The 24,328-nt window shown below is 38.6% G+C and overlaps 1 protein-coding gene across 1 annotated transcript in view; it reads left to right on the top strand.

Annotated features, from left to right (window-relative positions):
- Nucleotides 1-24,328, top strand: part of LOC134752782 (uncharacterized) — a 157,256-nt gene that overhangs the window by 68,120 nt on the left and 64,808 nt on the right. The window contains exons 3-6 of the mRNA XM_063688483.1: nucleotides 10,251-10,339; nucleotides 21,698-21,841; nucleotides 22,213-22,378; nucleotides 23,355-23,434. Of these exons, the coding sequence (XP_063544553.1) occupies nucleotides 10,258-10,339; nucleotides 21,698-21,841; nucleotides 22,213-22,378; nucleotides 23,355-23,434 (472 nt within the window). The 5' untranslated portion in view covers nucleotides 10,251-10,257. The remainder of the gene's footprint in view (nucleotides 1-10,250; nucleotides 10,340-21,697; nucleotides 21,842-22,212; nucleotides 22,379-23,354; nucleotides 23,435-24,328) is intronic.

Here is a 24,328-nt window from a genome sequence, read left to right on the forward strand (position 1 = left end):
TTTGACTCATATTCTTTCACTGGCCAAATGTATGGCGCCATCTATTCGAGCATATATATTTTTTTATATTCCGAGGTACGATTTTTCTTAGACTACATACTTATCTTATACGGAGTTACATATATCTTTGCTGATATCAATGCTACTTATGTTTATGTAACATGTGTGCTAGCGTCATGTTTAATTAAAGACATAACTTATGGCTATATTAAACTATACTGAGGTTAGACTGGGTTAGACAGAACACATGGCACATTAGAGATCACTTTAAAGTAGTCTAGCTAGACTTTTAGCATAGAGTAACTTATACTAGAGCGGTACTGTCATAGTAAATTTTGTAACCCCAGTAAATTCACTGCCATCTGTCGACACACTTTAAAACTAAAAATGAAGATTTATAAAAATACGATAGAATGTATTTAAATATAGATAAATGATTTTTTTTATTTGCATTAATTATTGTTATGATTTTGACCCATGTTCTTTCACTGATATGCGTTAAAATGGTTAAATAACAAACGAAACCGTCAACGCCATCTATACGACTGTAGGTCAAAACTAGTAGCGCCCTCTGAACGAGAATCAAATTTTCTTGATTTTCGAGGCACGTTTTTTCCTTAGACTGTATCCATCTATTACGGAGTTATATCTATCTTTGCTTTTAGACATGGCAGTGTGGCAATAAGTACAGTTAGCTGCAGAGATAGTTGACCCAATTGCGTGAAGTTTTTTATCAGGCACGGGGTCTCCTATCTCCATAGCTCGCTATAAAGTGTGGAAAAAACTTGTGGGCCCTGGAAGGAAAGTGACTTAAGTTAGCTCATTTTACTTATAGGAAACATATTTTTTTATTTTTTAACAGAAACAAAACTGTATGTTATGAGGTTGGCGATTGCGAATATTACGCGAAACGCTGCCTAGGGGGTGCCACTACCACAATCCATCACAATCTGAGGGTCTACCGCGAAACAAGAAAATCGAAATTTCGTTATCTAACCTCTCTATCACTCTTGTATATTCGAGTGATAAACAGGCAAATAACTAAATTTCGATTTGTAAACAAACCGCCTTGATGCATCAATGTCATATTTTATCTCTGAAAACTTGTCAACAAACAGTTAAAGGCACAGTTTACAGTATAAGTTACTCTATGGTTCACGATAGGTGCTAGTGCTGCGCTCTAGAGGCAGAACATTGCAGTAATACCCCCTATGGTCCAAGATTTTTATAGATGGCGCCAGAGCATAGGTTTTTACCTGTTTCTAATTTCGTTCTATGAGATTTGGCTTTAAATAAAATAAAATAAAAAGAATTTGACACTATTCGTAGGACATGCTGGCAGTGATGCTGATGTCACCATTTGTAAAAGACTTCGACAAGCTAATATCATTTGTTTATTGTTATCAGCACTTAATTCATAATTCTTTATTGCAACCATGGTACAGTATAGATGTAAATTATAATATACAATGTCTCACATGGACCCTGTAAGGGCACAGCGTATCAATAGCTTACTCATAACATGTTATTATTATATTTTTTATTGTATTGTATGTAGCAAATTATTAATTTATCTAAAAAAATATCAGGTCATAAAACAATTATTCTAATTACACATGAGATCATTAATAAATGTATTATAATAAATTAATTATTTATTATTTATACAGATAAACCTTACGTGCTAATAGTGTTGTAAGTAATAATTTCATGTGATTTTACACTCTGACTCTAATATAATTCTACATAATTCATTATTCATCTCTCAGCATTGATCATCGGTGAACCTTATGACTTTACAATAAGGCTTAAGAATAATCAGAATGGTCGATCGAAGTGTGAACGAGTAAACTCACGATCGGGTAAAAGTTGAGACAAATGCAGGTCAGTGACCCCGCGGATGTACGCGTATTTGGACATGCGCTTCACACGAGACTAGTTTCTACTGTATACTTAATTATATGCAGAAGGACCTGGAATTGAAATTTGTAATATCTTTACAATACGAGTACATATGATGCTAATTTACCGCCATAGTGCGGTAACTAGCAGTATACGTGCGTATGTGGAAAATTTAAAGGGCCATATGTATTGTAAAACGTTGTACAATACACGTGCGAAAAGGTCATTCGCAACTCGTGTCGATTTATCGCCACTCGTTGCGAATTTCCTATTTTTTTTTGGCACTTTTATCGTAATGTACTATTACAGCACATATGGTGCTACTTTACCGCACTAGTGCGGTATTTAGCGCTTTACGTCACTATATCGAAAATCTAAAGGGCCATAAATGTACTGTAAAACGTTGTACGATGCACGTTATAAATAATTCGCCATTCGTGGCTAATTTCCTAGTTTTCGCACTTGTATCGTAACGTACTATATTATACGTCTCTGGCACACAAGCATATTTCTTAAACAATTAATTAACGTAACCTATGTGGTAGAAGAGCCGACTGCAAAATGTAGTATACCGACTTGATACCGCGATATAATGCCCAACGATTTCCCATAAAACTGATGCTATGTAAGTCCGAATTTGATAGTCTGCCACGGCGGTACTTGCCGAAAGTACAAGGAAAAAGGCCACTCCCGGTGCGAAAAAGGAGGCTGATTTCTAAATAATAGTTATGGCAGCAGAAGCTGGTAGACAGAAAAGCGAAATTTGGCAGTATTTTTTGGTGGAAGTGGTTGGCAGACGCTCTCAAAGGTACTCCTAAATATACCCGTCTGATACCAGCATAAAATCAATTCTAGTCGCTAGGTGTGAACCTCATTTCAGGAATATATAAGTCTGCCAAGGCTTTTCCTACCGAAACACCTTGACAGAAGATTATGTAAGCAAGGTGACCATCGGGACCCCTAAATATACCCATCTGATACCAGCATGAAACCAATTTTACCCGGTAGGTACTTACTTATGAACCCTCATTTCAATAAGTGCATTCCCGTTGCCAGGGAGGTTATGGGATTATATTACTTTTACTATGGGATCAACCACGAAATCGCGAAAAAAAAAAAATTACCCTCCCATATAAAATGGACCAGCCAAAATGTATGAAGCAGCCAAATATTTTTTCGCGAGATCGGGGTTGGTCCCATAGTAAAAGTTGCTCAGTATAATCCCAAAACCTCCCTGGCAACGGGAAAGCACTTATTTTTTAGCCACCGTGGATAAGTCTGCCAAGGCTTTTCCTGCAGAAACACCTTATGTAAGCAACATCCGTGGAAACAGTCTCGAAAGAGTCTCATGAAGGCGTTTAGCAGAATAATGACGTTTGATCCGATCAGTAAAAAAAATTCAAAGATTTACCCATCTCTGATCTATCGTTTCGTGTGGATCTATTTTCGTCGCATCGATCAAACTAAGTGCTAAAACGGAACGAGTAAACTCGACGATCGGGTAAAAGTCAAGACAATGCCGGGTCTTTGACCTTTCGCTATTTGGCCACACGCTTGTACTAACAACACTGGCCGGTGTCGTCGATATACCTCATGTATTTTTGACAGTGAATCGTGTGACTGTCAACGACAGTCGACAGTGCACGACAAGGCGCTTTTCTAGTAGTTACAAATTGTGACACCTTAGACAGGGGTAAACAATTAGTTTCTTCAGGGGTCCGGTTCTTAAAATAAAATGACCATCGCGGTCCGTTTCTCCTCGAGTTTATTAATTAAGCAATAAAATAGGTCGGTCCGCCATTTGGTGACCCCTGCTTTAGACTATTGGTGGATCTTATGTCATGGCAGTAAAGGTCAGTGAAATATGTCAACTATGGTATACAAATTGTGACACCTTAGTTAGACTATTGGTGGATCTTATGTCATGGCAGTAAAGGTCAGTGAAATATGTCAACTATGGTATACAAATTGTGACACCTTAGACTATTGGTGGATCTTATGTCATGGCAGTAAAGGTCAGTGAAATATGTCAACTATGGTATACAAATTGTGACACCTTAGAGGCTTAGACTATTGGTGGATCTTATGTCATGGCAGTAAAGGTCAGTGAAATATGTCAAGTATGGTATTATGACATGCATGACTCTTTCTAATAGTCCTGTCCTGATGCCTTGCTGGTCACTTTGGAATTCGCATATGATATGACATCTAATTCAGCTTATACATGTCGGCGGCAAATCGTAAAATCGGGCATATCGAGATATTCCTAGGCATATCATGAAACGCCGCCATTTCATGATCTGTGACTAGCGACTACCAGCCATATCGTTCAAACCTCAACGTTTGACGATTTGCCTGACCACGTTTAGGCATATCAAATAAGTTTAGGGTGTCATATTCCTAGACAGATCATGAAACGCCGGCATTTCATTATCTGTCTACCGACCACCAGCTATATCGTGCCCGATTTTACGATCTGCCGCCGACATACATATTAATGTCCAACCTTGTTTAGTTTACTGACAAAAACATAATTACACGCATTTCGATTATCAACGATCACGCGGTAACCCCTCTGGTGTGTTGACCTCATGTCTCATTTCGTAGCGAACCGAATATAGTTGGAAGAGAAAAGCAACGTGGGCGACGATATAATGACCACTGGTTTCTATTATGTTACTGGCTAATCGCAGCAATTATTTAACCATTGGTGGCCCTTATGCCTTGGTAATAAGGTTTTAAACTTGTCAGGTAAATGTCACATAGCATGTACCATAGTACCGCTTAATGTAACCCACAGTTGCCTAATACAGTTGAGCAAACAAGGGGTCATTATAAAAACTGAACTATTGTAAATTTGACGGCCTCTGTAGTTGGTAAGTGACCCTTCCACGTAGTACTAAAAGCCCTTGGTTCAAATCCCGGTAAGGGCCTAGTAGTATATTTTGTATTCTGAGCACGGATTTGGTAAAATGACTGCCTCGGAAAAAATACAGTCGGCATTATATGGCTCGGAACCGGTTTTTTTTTAAACCCCGAAATAGCCCAATATTTTTAATTATTTTATGACTGAATAATGTATGTAGATAACAACTTCGTATTATTATATTGTCCAATTAAAAATGAAATAATAAACCACAGAACGTAATAATACCGGTATTTTTTGTATGAAGAAAAAACAGGTTCCGAGCCTTGGTCGGCAATAAAAGCTTGTAGAAAAATATTGTTCATAAAAACCAACAAAAAAACAATATTTTTTAAAACCAAGTCGTTCATTGATTAAATTCCTTGACGTCACAAACCTGACCTAGGATACCTTCACATGCGTGCCCCCTACACCCCCAGTCAGCTGTTTAGGGGGGCCGTGAGCGGTGTATCGAGTTTTCTTATTATTATTATTTTTAAGTCTAGTCTGTGTTTCCGCATGAGTACAATCTGGGCCTCTTCAAGGCAAGAGTTAATAGGTATCTCATAGGTAAGCGTGCTCCACCGTAGACCGCATCATCACTTACCATCAGGTGGGATCGTGGTCAAACGCCTGCCTATTCATCATTAAAAGAGAAAAAAAATGTCACAAACCTGACCTGGGCTATCTTCACATGCATATCCCCTGCATCCCCAGTCAGCTGTTCAGGGGGGTCGTGAGCGGTGTAGCATCAGTGGCGGGGCGTCAAATTTATTAGCATTTCCCGCGTAATAAGCAATTTTAATCCCACTAATATTCGGATTAGAATGAATCGCCAAAATATCGCAAAATACGCAAATCTATGGAAATCGAATCGAATTCAGTTTCTATTCTATTTTAGTTTTTATTTCTAGTTCCCTGGAGGTGCAGGTGTTCATAAGCTACGACGACCGCTTATAATCAGGCGGACTGTATGCTATAAGTATATGGTAAGCCGCTGACTAAGTTCCGTACGTGACGTAACAAACCTGACCTAGGTATCCCCTACCCCCCCAATCAGCTGTTTAAGGGTGAAGCGTGGGTGGTAACGGGGGTGGGGGGTTACTTATTGCATTATTTAGTAACCTTGCAATATTTTTGAGAATTAGGTTTTTGTGCTACGATGTTACAGGTCACATGCATTGTACAGTTTTTTGGAACGAAGTTCCTTGTCGGAGTCGGACAGTTGGCGGATGTGGGCTAGGCAAAAAAAAGGTGTATGATTTTTCCTTCACAGACTATACTGTTGCAAAATATGTAAGTGTAAGATTTTGCCGTCAGAGACCATACTATTGCGAAATATGTAAGTGTATAAGATTTTGCCGTCACAGACCATACTATTGAGAAATATGCAAGTGTAAGATTTTACCGTCACAGACCATACTATTGTGAAATATGCAAGTGTAAGATTTTGCCGTCACAGACCATACAATTGTGAAATATGCAAGTGTAAGATTTTGCCGTCACAAACCATACTATTGAGAAATATGTAATGAGACTGATGAGAATGAGGATGACGGACACGGACACGAAGAACAAACCATAACATAATAATGAGCATGAACATGAACACGTCACCATTTTTTTTTTGTTTTTTTTTGTAACCCATATCCGAAATGGTATGCAAAATGATTTTTATTAAATAAAGCGATGTCTGCAAATAGCTCGTGACTGGCTCGTCTGCAGTGCGAACGTTTTTTGGTCAGTTGATCGATTTTAGTAACTAAAATACCTACTCGCTACTCGTCTAAATTACTAACTCAGTCGGAACCGGCCTTGTGTGATGCTTGTACGAAATTAAAATAGATTGCAAACATTCTGCGGCGGTATCATGGTCGCATTTTTATCACTTGTCATGTCATGCGTCACTTTCGCACTTACATACTTGGTAGAACGTGACAGGCATTATGACAGATGATAAAAAAACCAACCATATTAGCCCTACTGTAGGCTGAGCACATGATTGACGCGACAGTATCTCGCCGCGAGATAGACTACCCGTCTTTTACTTAGTGTATGAATTAAAGGGGGACGTGTAGTCTATGTCGCGGCGAGATACTCTCGCGTCAATCATGTGCTAGCCCGGCAGGTGTGTTTAAAAGTTTAGACGTACACGGTACAGTCAAGGGCATAAATATATATACATTCCCAAAGTTTCAAAAATATGTGTACGCTCTTACACTTTAGACCTACACAATAAGACCTTTAGACAATAAAGTTGTGTTCACATATTTTTGAGCCATTTGTCTGGATAGATATTTTTGCCTTCGACTGTACATAATTATTTATATCTACGTAACTTCCCAACCTCCACCCATAGGGTGGAGGGTGCCTCCCCCGCCCGTCAATGGTGAATATTTTAGCAATAAGCTATCATTGAAGATCGTAGCTTGTTTATTATAATGTATTTTACAGTGCATATGGTGCCACTTTACCGCACTAGTGCGATAATTAGCACATTACGTAACTATGTCAAAAATTTAAAGGGCCATATGTACTGTATAACGTTGTACGATACATGTGCAAATAGGTAATTCCTATTTTTCGCACTTGTATCGTAATGTACTATTACTTACTTCACTGGCTCAAAAAGGATATTAGACTCTGACACAAGAGAGCGCCACTCTGCGCTATTCTGCCCCACTTCACGCCAGTTGCTGGGTAATAATAATAATGTATGTTATGTATGTTCATAATGTATGTTAGTCTGGTATAATTAGATCAGTAAAGGCAAATACACCGGAAGCGTAAAGCGAGTCCAGCTCTTGGGTGTTTGTACGCCGTTTGTAATCTAAGTATTTAATCCATACTATACTAATATTATAAATGCGAAAGTCTGTCTGTCTGTCTGTCTGTGTGTTCCCTCTTCACGCTTAAACCGCTGAATCGATTTAGATGAAATTTGGCAAAGAGATAGGTTGAGTCCTTGAGAAGGACATAGGATAGTTTTTATCCCGAAAATCATCCCTTAAGAAAGTAAAAAGCGGGGTGGAATTGAGATAATTAATGAAGTGTCTCCTAATTTGTGTGCATAATATGCTCAAATTGAATAATTGCTATAAGACTTTCTCCAGGCGCTATTCTTACTTTAGCTGGGGTTACTATGTCCACGCAGACGAAGTCGCGGGCAAAAGCTAGTAAATAATAAGTCGGATACCTAACGTGGAAAACACGCAACACTAACGATAAGCATAGGGCTCGTAATCACAAACTTTTCTGTTTATTTATTTACTAGCTTTTACCCGCGACTTCGTCTGCGTGGAGTTAGTAATTTGGGTAGCTTATTTTTTATCCAATCTGCTTTTTATCGATTCCCCATACAAACTTCCACCCCCCTTTTTACCCCCTTAAAGAATGACTTCTGGGATAAAAACTATCCTATGTCCTGCCCCGGGACTCAAACTATCTCTCTATCAAATTTCAACGAAATGGAACACAGAAACACACATATAGCGTAAAATATCTACAGTAAAACTATGAATATAATGTTTCTTTAAGAGTATCACACAACACAGAATAAGAACATGTGCATTTTGATTACATGTGCATGTGACCCTCTTACCCACTTTTGCTGCTGAGTGCTGATTGTCAATTATATCATTTATACCCACTATAAACAGTATAAACCTAACATGAACATGCCTTCATTTCTGAGTAATGATATCGGCCTCTATAAAAGTGCTATGTATTATCATGCCAGTTAATTGGTCAATCGTATACCTTATTAGAAGGGCATAAAGCCCGCAAATGGTCAGATCAGATATGAATGTTGCTGTTACTAATCACATTCACACCAGGCCCCTATTTCACAACGGTGACAGGTGTGACAATTGTCGACATCACTGTTGCGGACGTCACAGGCCTCCATGGGCTACGGTTACCGTGGGTTATGGTGGGCCATTGCTGTTAGTGCTAGTACTACAGTACATTTAACTGACCTTTCATAATCCCTATCACAACGACATTAAGCCTATAAATGGTCATATACATTTTGCTGGTAGTAATGATCGGACTTGACCCGCTTTCGACGTAATTATTGATTAAGAGGCCGTAGTCGATTTTGGAGCAAAAGTTTTAAATTGATAGATTTAGTCGTTGAAATTATACACGTTTTGTTACGTAATATCTAAATAAGAAGTATTGGTTTCTATTAGCACGTCTTCTCATCTTGCCTTTTAATAATGAGGTCGCAAGCGTGGGTCACCGGTAATAAATGAAAAGAAGGGGCAGTTTTTAAAAATTCATCAAAAATGTATGGTGGTAAATTATACAAATTGATGTATAAAAATAGTTTCAACAAATGTTGTAGATTGTTTAAGTATCAAAATTACGTTGAAATTAAGTCGATTTTCAGAGAAATTGTCACTTGTTTTGAAGTAATTTCTGGAGAAAATTGATTTCGTCTAACTTTCATTTACACTACTACAAAGTCATAATAATAAAAATGTAGTCTGATAAACGTCAAGTACAGGATATGTGTAATACAAAATTACCATGTTTAGCCGTCCAAACTCTACGAAATTTACAAATAATAGCGACAAAATCAGTGCTTTACGCGCGTTTACCTAAACGTCCATCAGAAAAACAAACATTACTAATTTAGTGAGTCTGTTTTCAACAAATTGATCTGATAAAAGGTAAGATAAGAAGATGCGCTAAAACAAACCAGTACTTGTTATTTCAATTAGGTAACAAAAGGTGTACAATTTCACCGACAAAATCTATCAATTTTACATTTTTGCGACTAAAATCGACACCGGCCTCTTAACAAGACTAATGTACATATCACTAGGTTTTTTAACACGGTTTGTTGAATTGTTAACGTGTTATATTGAGATTTGTCAGACGAATACAAAAAAACATATGTAGGTCATCTTCAAGAAAGTTGACACTGATAAAGTATTGATGTAATTAAAAAATAAAAAGACACACTTATTTTTTAGCCACTATATACACGGTGGCCAAAGTGCATTCCCGTTGCCAGGGAGGTTTTTATATACTGAGCAACTTTTAGTATGGGACCAACCCCGAAACTGCGAAAAAAAAATTTGGCTGGTCCATTTTGTATGGGGGGGGGGAGAGGGGTGAATTTTTTTCGTGATTTCGTGGTGACAGTCAAGGGTATACATATATATACATTCACAGTTTCAAAAATATGTGTACGCTCTTAAACCTTAGACAATAAAGTCGTGTTTGTGTGATTTTTGAGCCATTTGTCTGGATCGATATTTTTGCCTTCGACTGTACCTATTTTGCGTGCCTATTTTACTTACCCCATTTCCTCCACGAAAATGAAATCCAGCAAGGTTTTCAAATTGTTGACTATATTCTATATATACTTCTATTCTACCTGCTTACAATGCATTCAGTGGCCGTGTCTTACCATGCTCTTGTTCGTTTTCAGACGCGGTATGGAGAAGGAGAATGGGGAAGGCGGCGACGCCGGAAAGCCGCCGCCCGACGGGCTGCTCGACGCCGCGGGGCTCTTCGGAGGTAATCATCATCATCTTAAACCATTGAATGAAAGCGAATTTCAAATAGTATGTTACTACTACCACCGTACCACTTATATTCGTCCCACTTGACGCGAACAATGTACAAGGCAAACGTACAAGCGGTCAAGTAACACTTAATGCTAAACGTGCTGGTAAATGTCATGATATTTCGTAAACTCATTGTTTTTGAATCTGAACATTGACCTGCGGTTTGGAACTCGATTTACTGCTCAATAAAATATGTATTTTTACAGTCCAGTACCTCTACCATCAGTTGCCAGAGTAAATTTCACTTACTTTAAGTGAATAAACGCGCCGTACGTCACATATTTACGTCGGTTTACGTATTATGTGCCCAACTTCACTCCACTGCAAACGATGCTGTCCCTTTCTAAGTATACTAAAAAAACAGAGCAAGAATTATATCGGAGTATTGTACAGCGCCTCTAGGTGTCACCTAAAGAACTAAATATCACACGTATGAGTAAACGGTAAATTACCTATCGAAATCCTTAGCAAACTACCAGTTTTGACATTGACATATTTACTCACGTCTACGCGGTCAACGTAATTTACTTTCTTGTATGTATGTATGTGTTTATTGTTAATTTAATATTAATAATATTATTTAAGCTATCATATAATGTTTATAATTCTCTGAATTCAAAATTCTGGGCTAAATCATCAGTGGCGTGCCTAGAGTTTTGGAGTAAGGCAAGCCGAAAGATCTTTGTACTCAAATGAATTTCCTAGCGTATCGAGGCGAGCTAATATAGCGCACAGAGCATACTCATACTACTACTAGATATAATTTTACAAACATATCAGGGCCTACCGCGAACACCGAAGTTTGCAAGTTGCAGGCATTTTTCTCTGTCACACTAATTATTTACGCCTTAATTGAAGTAAAACAACAATCCCTTGTGTTTTGTAAACGGCCGTACAGAATTTTCTCTTATGCGACTGACTTATCTGAGAATACAAGTCGTGTGTTGATTTTGGCGCGGAAATGATATCCCGTTTTTCTACAAAGTTTAACGATTTTACCTTGCCTTCGTTGAGTAATACGTGGACACATCCCTTCCCTTCACAAGAAACGACTTCATCCATAGTTAATGTAGCCACTTTCATAAGTTTTACAAACAAATTAGAGGACAAATTGTAAGTACAAACGCGTAACTGAACAAGGCCACATCGACTAAATAATAATATACTTGAAGTTGATTATTAAACACGAACTATGCAGCTAACTTCATACCAAATAAAATTGCTATAGTTTGTCAAACATGAATCTAGATTCATGCTCATTTCAAACATAGACAGAGAGAATCATACTATCTTTGTCTTTCACTGGTACTAGCACCCAAAAGAAAAGGATGAGTATAGTTTTTTTGTTCTTATTTACTGCCAATTTGGTTTAACCAACTATAGTCGGTAAATAAGGCCCCATATGCACGAGTTTTTTCAACGTGCGTTAAAAAAGCGTTTGAATGACAAATGGATAACCATGTATGTATTCACACGAAGGCGGTTTTTAAGCGCGGCGCTTTTTAGGGTTCCGTAGCCAAATGGCAAAAAACGGAACTCTTATGGATTCGTCATGTCTGTCTGTCTGTCTGTCCGTCCGTATGTCACAGCCACTTTTTTCCGAAACTGTAAAAACTATAATGTTAAAACTTGGTAAGTAGATGTATGTTGTGAACTGCATTAAGATTTTCACACAAAAATTGAAAAAAAAAAATTTGAACTGAAACAAAAAAATTTTTTTCATCAAACCCATACGTGTGGGGTATCTAAAGTGGTAAAATGTGTCGCCCCCCCCCCCCCTAATTCAAGAAGTCGAGTCCCGACCATTTTTACCGGAATACGCAAATAAACTACTTAAAAAATGAAGCGTGTTTTTATTACTACACTTCCACAAGGCAGGGACTGCAGGGAGTACGACTCACAAGTGATTTTTAAGCGTTCATAAGAACACAAATATCAGAAACGGTAAAAAAGCTCCAACGTCGGGTTTTAACGCGACGCTTTTTAAGCTCTCGTGCGAATGGGGCCTAATCTAATATGTGTTCAAAACGCGAGTTTTAAATGTTATACATATATATATATATATGCCTATGCACCGCTTGCTAAACCATAGTGTTGTTTTGATTACACATGATTTTCTGTATCAGAAACTGTATGTGTGAACTGGGTCTAATGACAAGCAGATTAGATCCACGTAAAAGCAAAAAAATGGTATTACTATGATAATCTAAATTATCAAATCTCATATAGTCTTATTTATATACTTATATATGAAGTTAGTATGAGATGTAGTTATTACTGTTAGTTGTACATACTTACCAAATATGCTACAAACCTATTAAACAAAAAATACCACTTCACTTTATTATTATTTATTACAACCTTGGAAATATTGTTGCGTTCCAGAAGGTACATCATTTTTCTAGCAAGTGTTCACAAAGTTAAATATCTAGCATAATCTACCTCTATGACTATATAACATTTTTAGAATTTGCAGAGTTGCCTGTGGCCAGCTTTATTTACAAATTGCATTGATATGTAGTTCGAAGCGGTTAAAGTACCTAAAGATTACTCAGGTTTAGGTGATTTATCAACTATACATCTAACTTTCACTACCAACATATTTTTAGTTCTTATTTAGTTTTTTAAAAGCACTGTATAACAATATGGATTCTTCAGATATCTTCCTGTTTTTATAATTTCTGAATGTGTAATGATGTTTACTGGCCAAGTCACATCCAGAATACTGCACATTCGGCCACATCAGATGATGTGGCTGTGATCATACAGTTCCATAGCTGTTACTTAAGTTTCCAAGTTTCATCAGCTACTATCATTGTTGTTATACTCCTGAAAAAGAATAAGTTTATAGGTTATTTAGGCGTAAGGTTAATGCTACCTACGTTAAGCATTAGACACATTCATACTTTATACATTAGTCACTAATCATATGGTATATTTAACTTGCATTTTGAAAAGGTATCGAGACATCATAAAGACATCGATGGACAGACATGGCAGGTTGTCTGATAGGATTAGGCCTTACAATAACACTCCATCATTATATTCGTGGGGTTGTTTTCTTTGAGGAACAAAAGTTTTACTATAAGGCGTTTAATTCGACCGAACTTTACACAGTGTAGTTATTTATTTTAATATTATTTTCTAAACTTTTGTTTGACTGTTTGACACTCTTAGCATACGTTCAAATACTTCTGTTTTTTCGTGTGTTTTAGGTAAGTCGTGATAAAACTACAATGATTAACTAAGCATTTAAATGATAATTTAATAACGGAAATGCATTTGTAACATGATAAAACGGTAATAAACATCCGAATAAAAATATTTCGTTCAAATATTGTTGTTTCCAAGTTGACAGAAAATGTCACATCGAAAACGCACGTATTTTTCGATGACATCTGTCACGTTTATTCGCGTAAACGGCGTAAAGTATTTACCTAGAATAATTCTGGCTCAGTTTTCGTTATATAGTTAGAAAGAGAACGTTTTAGGTGTGAAGTTAGGCATGTATCGAAAACTCACGTTAAAACGTTTGTGACTCATGGTGCCAGTTGATTTTTTTAGTTTTTTACGTGACCGGTAGAGGCACTGTACAATTACTCCATACATTTTCCTTAACTTTCTCACTTTCGACTGTCATTTACGGAACTCATGGTAGCCGTACAGGACGGGTCGAACAACTGAACTGAACGGCGTTCTGTAAAAAAACCCGCTCGAATAAAGTTGCGTATATGTCAGTCATCTGGTTCAAAGCGTATTGGGGGCGTCATTGCAGAATGTTCGCGATCCCATGACGTCTCCCATACGGCAATGCGGGGTAAAGCCGATGTGGGTTTGGTGGGTAGGACTTCTCCCCCTTTTCTCGCTAAGAAAAAGGAATGAGAGATGGGAGTCCCACATAACTCCCTACGCCTCTCTAGGTCACAGGGGGTATGCGTAACAGCATTACCACATGTTTAAAAAAAAGGGTTCAAAGCGTATAATGGACTTAGTAACGACATAGAGTAACTTATACTAGAGCGGTACTGTCATAGTAAATTTTGTAACCCCAGTAAATTCACTGCCATCTGTTGACACACTTTAAAACTAAAAATAAATATTTATAAAAATACGATAAAATGTATTTAAATATGGATAAATTATTTTTTTATTTGCATTAACTATTATATGATTTTGACCCATGTTCTTTCACTGGTATGCGTTAAAATGATAAATAACAAACGAAACAGTCAACGCCCCCTATACGAGAGTAGGCCAAAACTAGTGGCGCCATCTGATCGAGAATCAAATTTTCGTGATTTTCGAGGCACGTTTTTTCCTTAGACTGTATCCATCTATTACGGAGTTATATCTATCTTTGGTAACGATAATCTACTAACTTAGTAGATTATCGTGCATGTAGTACTAAGGGCCACTTGCACCATCCCGTGTTAGCCACTAACTCGGAGTTAACAGTTAACACAGGGTTAAATTGCACTGATAACTACAGGTTTAACCGGTTAACCCCAAGTTAGTGGCTAACCCTGGATCTCACAAGTGGCCAATCAAAATGGACAATCAATCGAACGAATACACCTGGCTGGGACGAAAGCATTTTCAAAAGATGTCACTTCTGTGGACAATACAATAAAAGTTAACGACACCTTCTGTTTGTCATCCTTCGGGCTCGAAAACTTAAAAGACAATAGACCTTACACAACTCTTATAAATCATAACGGAGATTATGTAAAACGAGTATTCAAATCTTCTCAAACGCGCTTCCGTTGTTCACGAGATATCTCAAACTTTGAACCAGTACAAAATCGACCTTGTGTATATTACTACAGAGTTTACAATAGTTTGAACAGAAAAAAGCATCCTAACCTGCCTGCTACATTAGTACTTGTAAAATCGACCTTGCGTATATTGCTACAGAGTTTACAATAGAATGAAAAGAGAAACGAAACTAACCTACCTATACCTACTTACCGTCTACGAAATGACGTAATTTGTTTGCAATACCGCGTCTCTAATGCCTCGGCCACATACTCGACGAGTGGCATGGGAAGTTGCGAGGGAAGTAGGCAGAGACGTACTGTGGCCGCGCTACTCGTCTTGCCGCTCGTCACGCTCCTCGTCATGCCCACCGCTCCCTATTTTGTCGGTTTTTTGGCGCGAGTCAAAGGAGCGGCAATATGAACTATATCATAGAGTAACTTATACTAGAGCGGTACTGTCATAGTAAATTTTGTAACCCCAGTAAATTCACTGCCATCTGTCGACACACTTTAAAACTAAAAATAAATATTTATAAAAATACGATAAAATGTATTTAAATATGGATAAATGATTTTTTTCATTTGCATTAATTATTTTTATAATTTTGACCCATGTTCTTTCACTGATAAGCGTTAAAATTGTTAAATAACAAACGAAACCGTCAACGCCATCTATACGACAGTAGGCCAAAGCTAGTAGCGCCCTCTGAACGAGAATCAAATTTTCTTGATTTTCAAGGCACGTTTTTTCCTTAGACTGTATCCATCTATTACGGAGTTATATCTATCTTTGACTATATGAAGTATGGAGCGTCGCGAATGTCGCGATTAATCGCGCGAGTAGGGCAATAGAGTTGTGCATGCTCGTTCACTGAAAAGATCGCTCCCAACTAGTGCAATCTCACAACTGTACTAACTAACTGTACTAGTTCGATCTTTTAGTACAGTAGTACACAGAGAGAGTAGACGTTTAGTTTTAGTTCGGTCGGATGAGTCGGATCACTCGGATCGCTTTGCTGTCATTGTCACCCCTCGCCTTGGTCCTCGCTCCCATTCTGTTTCGTTTGCGTGTAGTGTACTAAAAACTAAAACGTACTAAGAGCAGAATCATTAGGGAATAGTTCGGTCTAGTACAGTGGAGGGAATCGTGTCTTTTTGAATTTAGTACATGTACAGTCGCCATCAGATATATCGGAGCGGCCGAGGTGCTCAAAAAATATCTGAGCACGCACCTAGCACCTTGACAATAGAGGCGTGTTCAGATATTTGTGAGCACCTTGGCCGCTCCGATATATCTGATGGCGACTGTACTACACAAGCCTATACTATAGGGCAGTGTGTGGCCGGTAGGAGCGGGCAGCGCGATGAGCATAGTCTGGCCGAGGTATTACGTTATTTAGCTATTAGATAGCTCTCGTAAACAGAATGACGTCATGCAATACTACAGACGCGGTTGTTACGCCTTTTTAGTTTTGTATAATACCTGGTATTGTTATAGACAGAGTCGAGGGCTCATTCGCCCAGTGTAAATCTGAGATCATGTTCTGCGTGACTTGAATTTATGAACTGTTTATCTTTAGCACTTGTGGCATCTACTCTGTCACTGTCGACGTCGTGCCATTGCCATATATGTCCTAACAGATGGCGTTAGCTACCTAGAACGCAAACTTTCAAGGCGCTTTAACTATACATGCAATATTGATTATTTATTTATACTTTATTGCACAAAATACTACATAATGGCATACTCATACTCATTTATTAATAATATTATTACATATTACACGTCAAAATTTAATTACATGAGACAGATTACATTATTTTACAGTTTTGGGTAGTGTAGGTACAAATATGTCAATTAATTTTACAATTGTGAGCTTTATCATATTAATTAGTATTGTTACATTGAAATTATTTTTTGGATGTCAATTAAATTATGTATTGTAGAAGTCATTCAGGCAGTAAAAGGCATAGGAGATGCAATGGGATGGTGGGAAGCAGGCGTTCTTCATACCAGGGATCGGCCCGCTATCCCTTATCCGGGTTTTATAAGGGTATTGCATAAGGCTTAACTCACCATACCCTTTGCCAGACGAAACCCTTTCATTTTGCTTTTAAAAACCCTTATATAAAGCTAACACATTTGAGTAATCGGTAGCCCAAATACACTTACAAAACCCTTATCATCCGCTCACCAACACCTTGCATATTGCTTATAAGGGTTAGCCTTATAAAGGGCTTCCCTTTTAGCCAAAGATAGATATAACTCCGTAATAGATGGATACAGTCTAAGGAAAAAACGTGCCTCGAAAATCAAGAAAATTTGATTCTCGTTCAGAGGGCGCTACTAGTTTTGGCCTACAGTCGTATAGATGGCGTTAACGGTTTCGTTTGTTATTTAACAATTTTAACGCATATCAGTAAAAGAACATGGGTCAAAATCATAAAAATAATTAATGCAAATAAAAAAAATCATTTATCTATATTTAAATACATTCTATCGTATTTTTATAAATCTTCATTTTTAGTTTTAAAGTGTGTCGACAGATGGCAGTGAATTTACTGGGGTTACAAAATTTACTATGACAGTACCGCTCTAGTAAAAGTTACTCTATGCTTTTAGCATATAAGCGTGTTAATTTAAGTCGTCTACCTTGTTCATAAAGCACACATTACTTCGAATCCGAGCGATCGTCGGCGACGACGGCGGCGTTCTTTGACTAGGCAAGTAGGCACGTATTTTCTTTCCTTTTCATACACTAGCGTAGATATATACTAATCCTGTATCTTTCACGCAAAGGGAAACCTTTATAAAAAGCGCTTAAAGATAAGGGTAACCGTTATTAAGGGCTAGCCTTATTTTTGGTTAGCTTTTCGGTAAGGGTTAGTCAAAGGTAGGGGTATGAATAGGCTTGCAGTTCAAAAGGGAAAGTCTTTCAATGTGTTAGCCGTGTTTAAGGGACGCCCATTGAAAGGGTTTTATCGGGGAAAGGGTTGTCCGGTCCCTGCTTCATACATTCGGCATAATATAGCAATATAGGGTTAGAGAAAACAAAGTATTACAAGAGTGATAATACTGATAATATTCCATATTCCATTACTTACGAGGCTATACTGGTTGGTTTCTATGGGCGTTCGACTCGCGTCCCCGCTTGATCAGCTGTTGTAGCAACACCATCGTGTACAGGTCACTGGCCTCGATGACAAGAAACCAACTTACAAATGCGGCTGTTATCACTCTCATGTAGTACGCGCAGTCGCTTTTTGTTTGAACAAGCCGTTGAGTAAGATGGGCTTGCGATGGCAAGAAACAAACTTACAAATGCGGTTGTTATCACACTTATGTTGTACATGTAAGGTCGGGTTTTGTTTGAATGGAATGTTTTGGCACTTATTGTTGGGTGATAAGTTATCAATGTTGCAATCGTTTTGCGTTTCTCTTAATTCTTGGTTAATCTCGGATTAGGATAAGTTTGTGTACCTATATAAATGATTCAACTGCGTATTTACTAGTGAAGTTGGATATACTTAAAATATAATTTTGTTTATATGTATATTTGTGCCATTTTCAACCAAAAGGGTACTTATTGTCGGTTGTCAATAAGGCGCTATTTCCATATAGCTTCAATTCGAAATCAACCTTATCGACAAGCGATAATGTGGTATCTTTTGGTTGAAAATGTCACATTTATACTGGCGGCTAAGCTAAAATGGGACTGGGCTGGTCACGTCAGCCGAATGAGTTGTGGGACAAAATCACTACAGAGTGGGAGCCCGAAAACTCAAATCGGGGATCTGGCAGACCCCGCAGGCGATGGCGGGATGAACTGGACTCCTTGAAGGAGATCAGTGGAAATGTTGGGGGGAGGCCTTTGCCCAGCAGTGGGTCAAGACAGGCACGCGGGCACAGAATAAATAATAGTACTAGGTACAGAAGATTCACTCTCTAACAAAACGCTTCTATTACGACAAATATGGCCGCTAGGTGGTGCAAGGGCGAGCAGGCGTCCGTTCCGTAGCGGTGCGTGGCAACTACTATGGCTAGACACCAAAATTGGTGTGGGCCGCATGTACTTGTAGCGACGCGACGAAATTGCGGAGTGAGCCAAGCCTGACGCGGGTGCCCGTCACAGACGCAGCGATAATATATCGGCATCGGCAGATACCGTAAGATACGGCATCTTAATCTTACGATATCTTTTACAGACCACATACAGTAGTATGTGGTGCAGTACAGTAGTAGTGTCGTCGTCGTAGGTGCCCACAAATATCTGAACACGCCTGGCGTTTTCAGATACCTATCACGTAATACCTCGGCCGTCCGTGTTAGTTAGTTAGTTTTTATTGTATATAAGAATCAGGTTACATTGCAGGTCGAATATACAATTACACGTTCAGTTACACTTTACCTTTTCAGGTGTACATACATTTGCAACACATATAAATATAAACAAATAAATAAATATTATAGGACATTCTTACACAGATTGACTAAGTCCCACGGTAAGCCCAAGGAGGCTTGTGTTATGGGTACTCAGACAACGATATACATAATATATAAATACTTAAATACATAGAAAACACCCATGACTCAGGAACAAATATCTGTGCTCATCACACAAATAAATGCCCTTACCGGGATTCGAACCCAGGACCATCGGCTTCACAGGCAGGGTCACTACCCACTAGGCCAGACCGGTCGTCATATATTTACATATTTATCTTAATACTACACATACTTATGACTAACTTAAATAATCATTAACACAGTAAAAACATTTTTCTATAAGCCACATTTTTGTATGTGGATGTGGAGTTACTCCACCACGCCGCGCCAGGCGTGTTCAGATATTTGTGGGCACCTTGGCCGCTCCCATATATCTGATGGCGACTGTAACGACAGTAAATTGCGTAATGTAAGCGATGTTTCAGCCACTTATTGTAAGCAAAGATAGATATAACTCCGTAATAGATGGATACAGTCTAAGAAAAAAACGTGCCTCGAAAATCAAGAAAATTTGATTCTCGTTCAGAGGGCGCTACTAGCTTTGGCCTGCTGTCGTATAGATGGCGTTGACGGTTTCGTTTGTTATTTAACAATTTTAACGCATATCAGTGAAAGAACATGGGTCAAAATCATATAAAAATAATTAATGCAAATAAAAAAATCATTTATCCATATTTAAATACATTTTATCGTATTTTTATAAATATTTATTTTTAGTTTTTAAAGTGTGTCGACAGATGGCAGTGAATTTACTGGGGTTACAAAATTTACTATGACAGTACCGCTCTAGTATAAGTTACTCTATGTTGTAAGTGACGACGAGCAATGTTTACAAATAAACTTTCGATCTACAAACCCGTTTTAAAACTAGGTCCGTCATCAATAAGGTTGTTATTGTTATTTTCATCTGATTATCACACACGCCACCTTTTTAGGGTTCCGTACCCAAAGGGTAAAAACGGGACCCTATTACTAAGACTATGTATTTCTGTTGCCGCTATAACAACAAATACTAAAAACAAAATAAAATAAAAATTTAAATGGGGCTCCAATGCAATAAACGTGTTTTTTTGCCGGTTATTGCGTAATGGTACGGAACCCTTAGTGCGCGAGTCCGACTCGCACTTGGCCGGTTTTTTTATAAAGTGTATTGATTGTGAGAATGCGTTTAGTACAAGTAGGTATGCAAATACCTAACTAATAATACTAAATTAGTTAGTAGAAATTAACAATTCAATTCGTTATTTTATTCACAAAATATCCATTTTACCCATAAATTTGTAGCAATTAATTATGGTTAAATATTTAAATAACCCTACCTTTCATACATGTTTTGAAATCACCGTTCTTTATTGGCGTAACCTTCTAGCCTAACAATATGTATCGAATTTTCTATACAGCTAATACAATACGTCGAAATGGGTCTTAAATTGGACACGCACTGTATAATTAGAGGGTACGGTGCAGTGTATAACTGGCTCCTAAGCCTAGTCTCTGGTCGACTCCGTAACGCAGCGTACTACGTAGGCGAACAACACGCGAACGAGAAGCGAAGCGAGTGAATCAGTCCTCAATACCTACATGTCCTACGTGGGCGATCTCGTTGCAAACGCGAATGCCGTAGGCCTGCCTCGCCGCGCCGCGCCTCTTCGCTTCGTGTTCGCGAGTTGTCCGCTTACGTAAGACGCTGCGTAAAGAGCTTATTACACTATCCTAATTTAGTGACTAACAAGAGGAACGCCGCTATACGTGAGAAACGATAGGATTCTCTTATCGCGTCTCACGAATAGCGGCGTCCCTCTTGTTAGTCACTAAATTTAGCAAAGTGTAATAAGCCTTTAAGGGATCATGTTCTAAAGTCAGATTTCAGATTTCAGATGATTTATTGATAAATGTACATCTCATTTACATGTCAAACAAAAATACAAAATATTCAAAGATAAGAAAGAAAAATAAGAAAGATAAGAAGACAGTATGTGGTGAATAGAGACCAAGGCTTTCAACTGCTATATTTTTGTTAATCTATACTTTTTTTCCATTCCAGCATACTGGGGCCGCGACGGCGCGGGCAGCGCGGCGCAGGCCCAGGCGCAGGCGCAGGCCGCGCTGTTCGGCTTCGGCGGGCGCTACCCCACCCCGCAGAGCTCGCTCGGCGGTCATAGCCAGGCGTCCTTCCATCCTGCGGCCAGTGAGTAAACCTTATTACCAAGACATAAGGTTATTGTTAGCACCTGTTCGGCTTCGGCGGGCACTACCCCACCCCGCAGAGCTCGCTCGGCGGTCATAGCCAGGCGTCCTTCCATTCCTGCGGCCAGTGAGTATTAGAAGATGTTCCGTCATCGCCTTGAGAGTCGTGCAGAGATGCAATCTGCTGCCACGGGGTGAGGGAAGGGTGGGAACATCTATAAGGTGCTGGGAGAATCTGATGTTTCGTCTTTGGCTAAATGTTTGATATTTGTAATTATCATACCTAAGACCTATTGATAACCATATTTAATGCAAAAACTTCCTTACTTTTTATGGAAACCTACAAATAAAAATAATCATTTCATCTTTCAGGTGCAGCATGGTGGTCCATGGCGTCTCACCTAGCGGCTCAAGACTATCTGGCTAGAATACAAGCTTCTGGTCTAGGATTCGGCGGGCCGCTTGGCGATCCCTATTCAGCTTTATCTGCTTTATCGGCTAAGCCTAGCAAGGGCAAACCGCAGCAGAGGAATGAGAGGTACTACCACAATTGTAATCCTAAGGCACACCAAAGAGGATATAATATTATAGAGCGGTACGTCATAGTAAATTTTGTAACCACAGTAAATTCACTGCCATCTATCGACACACTTTAAAACTAAAAATAAAGATTTATAAAAATACGATAGAATGTATTTAAATATGGATAAATGATTTTTTTTATTTGCATTAATTATTTTTATTATTTTGACCCATGTTCTTTCACTGATATGCGTTAAAATTGTTAAATAACAAACGAAACCTTCAACGCCCTCTATACGAGAGTAGGCCAAAGGTAGTAGCGACATCTGATCGAGAATCAAATTTTCGTGATTTTCGAGGCACGTTTTTTCCTTAGACTGTATCCATCTATTACGGAGTTATATCTATCTTTGGGCACACAATACAAGAAAATATGACATTTGAATTGGTCAAAAGTGTATGAAATAGTTGAATTTCTTTGGTTTTAATATTAAAAAAATCAAAAGAAAAGCAACTTTGGTCTAATTTAAAATGGTGGACATATTATTGAAATAACTAGTACGATAGATAGGACCAAAGAGAATTTGAAATAAAGGCGAATCGTCAAAAGTAAATTATGTAGCCACAGTAAATTTACTGCCATCTTTCGACAGAAGATTAAAACTGTTAGAACGCCATTTGACTTTGATCCTTATTCTTTCACTGATATGTGTTAATTTAACATATTTAATTTAAAATATAAATAAGACATGGTTTAACAAGTTTCAGCAGTTTCATAACCGTGTTGCGGTGAGACCAAATGACGGCAGTATAATAGCGATATGTAGACATCCCATCGGTACTATATCCTACTAAGACTCTATCAAAGAGAATAGATTGTATAGAGAGTTACTGCCATGGTAAATTATGTAGCCACCGTACATTTACTGCCATCTTTCGACAAAAGATCGAACTTCAATCTAATAATTACTAAACTTTTTTTTTTCTTTCAGGTCTGGACGGAGTAGTACATCATCGAGTGCATCGACGAAGGAGAAGAATCCAACCATCAGCAACTCGCAGCCGAGTATGAGTGAGTGGGGCACGTATCACTCTTACTGCTATAGCTTTAGAGTTGTCATTCGCCTGTAGGTATAGTAGAATAGGTCGGGTGTAGTAGGAACGCTCTTACTGCTATTGCTTTAGAGTTGTAATTCGGTTGTTCGTAGTATAGGTCGCAGGTGGTACGTTAGTCCGTCCACGAGAGCGGTACATATCGCTCTTACTGCTATAGCTTTAGAGTTGTCATTCGCCTGTACGTACAGTAGTATTTAGGTCGGGTGTAGTATGAACGCTCTTACTGCTATTGCTTTAGAGTTGTAATTCGGTTGTTCGTAATATAGGTCGCACGTGGTACGTTACGGAGTCCGTCCACGAGAGAGGTACATATCGCTCTTACTGTTATAGCTTTAGAGTTGTCATTCGCCTGTACTTAGCGTAGGTTGGGAGTCGTGGTGAGTATGAGTGGGGCATCACCTTCTCCCCCCGCTTTATAGCTTTACTTGGCTTGAACTTTAGCAGGTTGTGGGTTTCAGTGCATTATAATGTTTTCGTGCCATTCTATGGGGGCAGTTTTATATTTAACAAAATAATAATGCTTAATGAAAGAAGTACAATAATTAACTAACCTAACTTACCATACGTCAACATGTTGTTGTTGTCCTAAAGGCGGGATTCCACCAGTGTGCGGCACTGTACGGCACTAGCATATTCAGTACAAAATTGCTTGTGCCGCACACTGGTGGAATCCCGCCTTAAGGCATCCCAAAGGCGCAGAGGGCCCCGGCCTGCGGTTGCGGTGCGGAAGCACAAACCATCCAGCACATCATTCATGACTGTCCTATAACGCGTTATGTCGCCGGCCCTCCCGAAGACCTGATCACCCTGAGCAACGAAGCCATAAATTGGCTGACTGGTCTATGTGTAG

Source organism: Cydia strobilella, chromosome 25 (assembly GCF_947568885.1).
Source record: "Cydia strobilella chromosome 25, ilCydStro3.1, whole genome shotgun sequence".
Classification (NCBI taxonomy): Eukaryota; Metazoa; Arthropoda; class Insecta; order Lepidoptera; family Tortricidae; genus Cydia; species Cydia strobilella.